Below are 6,000 nucleotides of genomic sequence, written 5' to 3'. Positions count from 1 at the left end.
GGACCATAACTCTAGTGTTTTATGAAAAAAAACAATGATTTTAAATAATGATTATTAAAATATTTTATTCTAATTAATTAATTATTGAAATTTATTAATTTTTAAATTAAAGTTAATGACTAATTTATTGAAATTTATGCACTTCGATAATGGTGGCTGCATTTATTTTCTTCCTTTCACATGATTACTAGTATTATAATTGCCTGAGCCAGTAAACTATTTAATACTGGTATTTTTTATATTTTCCCCTATCAATTTGACCATATTAAGTCAATGAATTTGTAGTTGAAATCGGCATCCAAGCTGTGAAAGATATCACACACTTTTCCATTCAATTCACAGTCGCCGACGAAGATTAGAAGAAATAATCGCAAGGTATTTCCTTTTCTTTGAATCGTTTCATAATTCACCATGATTATGTTGTTTTGTATAGATTTTTGAAAACATTTCCTTCATAAATTTGTGCTGCTTGGGTGAGTTGAGGAGATTTACATATAAATCTCAAATACAAGCCTTTTAAGTTTGGGAACTTGCTTTTAAGGTTTTTTAATTAAAGGAGACTCTTAAATCTTAATTACGTAAAAAAAAACTATCAGTGCTTGGCTTGGAACTTTCGCATGCATCAACTGATGTTTCTTAGATTACTGTCTTGATACACCACCTTGAGTTTATTTTTCCAATATTAGTTTTTTATGATAAATAAACAATAATTTAAAGGTGCCCTCGAATTCAAGACGTTTGGGTTAGGAATTAACCACACTACCACTAAGGTCAACAACACAGCCAAACCAGTGGCGGATCTAGGGGGGCAGGAGGGGGCGGTCACCCCCTCCGTGCGACTATTTTCCCCTTATCGGGACGTAAAATTACCATGTCCGCCCCCTTATCTGTTTTTCATTTCAGGGTTGGAGTTTATATCATCAGTTTTATTTTATGACATATTTTGGATTATGTAAATACTTATGGAATATAGTGTTAATATTGATCTGCATGATAATTAATTAATTACGATGTTATGTAGATTTGAGTACGCTTAGGATGAAATTGAAATGGAAATAATCTGGATCTGGATCTGGATCTTATATATTTGTAACTTATAAGTATAACCAATTTACAAAGTACATTTCTTCATTTGGGAGAAACAAGATGGATCCATGTCCACATTCATGGACATATGGATATTATGGATCTCGATCCGAGTCAATAAGTGGATCCAGGATTCATAAACGGAGGGATCAAATCGAGATTTTGTTCTAAATTGCGTACTTGGAGAATCAAATCGGTGCAAACTTATTGCCACTCCTAAACTATTTCTACAATTCTTGTTTTTCAATCGGTGCCAATTAATGGGAAAATTGGAGAATGGTTCTTAAAAACTCATGCCAAGTCAATTAGTGCTAATTAATGAAGGACGGGGGAGTATTAGTTAAGTGTTTTAGTTGGGCATTAAATATACACTTATGAGAAGCATAATATGAATTGATTCATCCATTGTTTCACATCAACAAATTAATTTAAGATTTTCAAGAGCATTTCAAAACTCTCCTAAATTATAATTATGCTGGATTAGGTGTGACAATCAATCTTATTTTATGACCATAAATTTGACTTTTAGTATTAAATTGCACCGTCGAAATTCGTAAAAAGATTTATTAATGTGGACACTAATTAATTGCTTGTTGAAAACGATGATTTAAGTCTATGAATTAGTTGTTCAAAGTTCCTTCATATCTTCAAACTCACACTCATATGCGAAGATAAGGAAAACAATTTAATCGGAAAATTGAATCCAGACCGCAAAGATAAGAAGAATAATTACAAAAGGTATCTTCTTTTCTCTGAATAATTTCATAATAGTGTTGTTTTATTTGAACTCATTGAGCTTTCAAATTAAAGCCTGGGTGAATTGAGTTAAGAAGATTTACCAACTTCAATAACGTACAAATCTCAACTACAATAGACCAAAAAAAGGTTATAAGCTTTTTAGATTTGGGAACTTTTTCTACTTTCCTTTTTTTCCCCATTATTTTTTTAGAATTTGATCCAGTTTCATTAATTGTTTAGAATTTGATTCTTCAAAATTTTGGACTATGATCAGATCTAAGCACTTTCCTTAAATTTTTGATTTTGAGTATTTATGGATCTTGTATCTAGTACAAATATGTGGATCCAGATTCATTAGAGCCAAATTAGATTTGATTTGCATCAGGATTGGAATCTGGATCCAGATTCATTGTTAGAGTCAATTTTGGTCCTAAATATATGAACAAAATACGAATTTGGTCCAAAACATTCACTTTTTGAAAATCAGGTACATAACAAATGAAAGTGGTGTTTTTTACGGTTCCGTCAAAAAATTAACGGTCATGCCACTGTACAATTAGCGTTGACCGTTAGTTTTTTCGCGGAACCGTCAAAAAATGATTACTTTGGCGACATTTTCATATGTCATGTACCTGTTTTTTAAAAAGTGAATATGTTTAGCCAAATTCGTATTTTGGTGATATGTTTATGACCAAAATTGACGTTTACTCTTTATTTTATGACATATTTTGGATATGGATTATTGTATTGTTGCCTTTTGAGGATTCTATTGTTAAAATATTGTGTGAAGATTGGATTTTTGGGGTGATTCTTAAGGCCAAACAAATACATGTTTCAGTGCTATTTCGAATTGTTCTATGTTTCATTTCACACATTGATGTTCGGTACATACATGGTAATAATGATTTATCATTTACCACAGTTTGTGTCATTGAATTTTATGGAAGTGTTGATCATTTAGGTACTTCAAAAACCGTTTTCATAGTTAAATGCTGAAATCAGTGCATCTTAACGCGGAGTACCCAAATCAATGGGTTGTGATCGGTGTCTTCGTTGCCGGAGTATTAATAGCCACATACGGTGGACTTAGATTTATGCTTCTATGGGTGGTGATCTGCCTCTGCATCGTCGCAGATTTCAATCGACGTCAGTTCAGAGCTACGAGCACTGCCATAGAACAATTTCGAGCGTCCGGAGATGTCCATCTCCTCAAAGAAGATTGTGGAGCGATGCGTGTCAAGGACATCTCCGTATATGTCCATCTCCTCAAAGAAAATTGGAAAGCGATGATTGTCAAGTACAGTATATTACTCCCTATATCCACGCTTAAATGTCTCATATTGCACGAATTAAGAAATTATTTGACTTGATAAAGGAAAGTAGGTATAAAAAGTTAGTGAAATGTGGATCATGCTTTTATATTGGTTTTATTATGAATAATGAATAGGAATATTGGCTTCTTATAACATCATGGAACTTTCAAAAAGCTGGGTTTTTCCACGAACTTTCAAATTGACAAATAATATCACGAACTTTACCTGGGTTTGTTATTTTCTACCGGCGAAAAATTTCAGCAAATAATATCATGATGCGGATTTTTTTCCCGTAGTTTCTAGAAAACAATTTCAAGGTCTTCAAGTTTTTCAATCTTTGAGTATAGTTTTTCTTGAAGCACACCATCCAAAATTGTTCTTAAATCTATTAATATAGCCGGAATTTTTTAACTAGTGGGAAATAACAAACTTGGGTAAAGTTCGTGATATTATTGGAAGGTTTGTGTGAAAATCCTACTTTTTGAAAGTTCCATGATATAAGGAGCCAATATCTCTAATTAATATGGTAGACTAATACTCCTTCCGCCCCACTAGAAATGAAACGTTTTCCTTTTTGGGTTGTCCCATTAAAAATGAAACATTTCCTAAAATGGAAACAACATCATCTCTACTTTTTATTCTCTTTTACTTTACTCTCTCCTCATTAACTCACAAAAAAACCCTACATAAAATCTTGTGCCAAAAAGCAAACGTTTCATATTTATTGGGACGGATGGAGTACTATATAAGACTGACAAGTTGGATGATAAGATGGTCAAGCTCAAAATTAATTAATTCTAGAGTAAAGATCAATTTTAGTCCTTAACAAATGACCAAAATACGAATTTGGTCCAAAATATTCACTCTTTGAAAAACAGGTCCATAACAAATGAAAATGTTGACGAAGTCGTCCTTTTTTTTTACGGTTCCGTCAAAAAACTAATGGTCAATGCTAATTGCACAGTGGCATGACTGTTAGTTTTTTGACGAAACTGTCAAAAAAGGACCACTCCGACACGGATTTTATTTGTTATAAACTTGTTTTTCAAAAAAATGAATATTTTGGACTAAATTCGTATTTTGGTCACCTGTTTAGGATCAAAATTGACATTTACTCTTAATTCTATTAAAGTAAACTAGTGGATTAGAATAGATCATTCTTATCAATCCATTTGTATACATATGATAATTCTGAATTCATTGCTATGCAACAATTTTCATACGTACAGGTTGTCCCGAAGCAAGTCGGAGTCCATCATCTTTGAGGCGATACAAAAAATGGAACGTGTTATGGTTCGTGAAAGGTTTCTTTATGATACTTACCGTTTGATCTTCAAAGAGTTGATAAATGAGCTGAGAATGATGCTGGCTTTCTTGAGAGAGAATAATTTGGGAGACGGGAGCTTGCTAAAACATTCGGTAGATGACTATGTCGATAAAGCTCGACATTCAGCTGAACTCGTGAGGAAAAGAGAAATGAAAGAATTGGAAAATGCGCTAGGTTCGCTGAGGATGTTAAGAAAGCGCGTGATGGAGCTCGGATTCGGTGAGAAGGAGATCGGAGCGCAAAGTGTTGGAGAGGGTGCTGTCGTGGTGGGCTTGGAGAAAGACGTGAAACAGCTTTGTAAAGTGATTCTTATGGAGGAGCCCGGCCTCGTGACAGTCGTGTATCAAAGGCATGCTTGGTGTGGGAAAGACAGCTCTCGCCAGGCAAGTATACAACCATCCGGCTATCGTTGAAAGATTCAAGGACCGCCGTGCTTGGATAACCCTTTCTATTGGCACGGGTAAAGATGAGTTGTTTTTGGAACTGATGCAACAGTTGATTCAACATGATGGAAATTCCTTGCTGGTGGAGGAAACGGAAAACTGGAGACGTATGGAGATTATTTACGATCACCTGCAACGAATTCCGTTTTTCATAGTTCTCGACAACCTACTGCCGTGTATGGGCTTCGAATCCTTCTTTGTACGTCTACGACGACAATGTTCGTCTTTATTTCTTACTAATATCTCAGAATTCATTCTGCATGCTTAACCTTATTCACCTTTAAATAGAAATAGAAATTAAAATGCTTATACAAGATGCACATATAGTTAATATACATGGAGGAATAGGGATGCCAATTTAGCCCGCAACCCGTGGGCTGGCCCGAATAGTCAGCCAAATTTATAGGGTTGGGGCTGAAAATTTTCAGACCGATAAAATTATAGCTCGATTAGTCCTCACCCGATTAACCCGCAACCCGTTATGGCCAGACCCGAAAACTCGATGGGCTGGCCCGGAAACCCAATAAAATTTATATTGTTCTATTTGTTTGACTCTAATTTGACACTTTATTGATTATTTTATAATATATATTACTAAAGAAATAACTTTCCATTTTATATATTAAATATATAAATTATATATTAAGTTTATTAATATAATAATAGATAAATGAATTAGAAACTTCAAATTCACTAAAAAATATGTTTAAATTTCAAAACATGCTTTAAAATTTCTTGATCTTTACGTTTTATTTTGCATAAATCTCAAATATTAGTATTTGATCATGTTTATGTTTGAGTTTAAGCATATATCTCAAATTTATCATAATTAAATATTTTACATTTTATAAGTATAACTAATTTTCACCAATATTTATTGGATTGATCGCATATTAATTTTATCGGTAGCAACCCGATGGGCTAGCCCGAAACCCGAGCTTTTAGGGTTAGGGTTGAACTTTTATAACCCGAAAAAATCACAATCCGATTAGCCCGCACCCGATTGACCCGCAACCCGAATAAGGTTGGCCCGAAACCCGGTGGGCTGGCCCGATTGACATCCCTATGGAGGAATGGACCGATTCTGGTAAGT

At 34.0% G+C, this 6,000-nt stretch overlaps 1 protein-coding gene across 2 annotated transcripts; it reads left to right on the top strand.

Moving 5' to 3' along the window:
- Nucleotides 1–233: 233 nt before the first annotated feature.
- LOC121757339 lies at nucleotides 234–5,175 on the top strand. 2 transcript variants are annotated; one of them, XM_042152885.1, is made up of 3 exons: nucleotides 234–375; nucleotides 2,786–3,121; nucleotides 4,367–5,175. In XM_042152885.1, the coding sequence occupies exons 2-3, from the start codon at nucleotides 2,814–2,816 to the stop codon at nucleotides 4,875–4,877; spliced, it is 819 nt and encodes a 272-aa protein (XP_042008819.1). In that variant the 5' UTR covers nucleotides 234–375; nucleotides 2,786–2,813; the 3' UTR covers nucleotides 4,878–5,175. The 2 variants fall into 2 exon arrangements, with proteins under 2 accessions (XP_042008819.1, XP_042008820.1); XM_042152886.1 differs by having other exon boundaries at nucleotides 264–375; nucleotides 2,772–3,121.
- Nucleotides 5,176–6,000: the final 825 nt, after the last annotated feature.

Source organism: Salvia splendens, chromosome 12, assembly GCF_004379255.2.
Source record: "Salvia splendens isolate huo1 chromosome 12, SspV2, whole genome shotgun sequence".
NCBI classification, from domain to species: Eukaryota; Viridiplantae; Streptophyta; class Magnoliopsida; order Lamiales; family Lamiaceae; genus Salvia; species Salvia splendens.
Note: the sequence above shows the minus strand (reverse complement) of the source record. Positions and strands in the feature narration are given on the sequence as shown.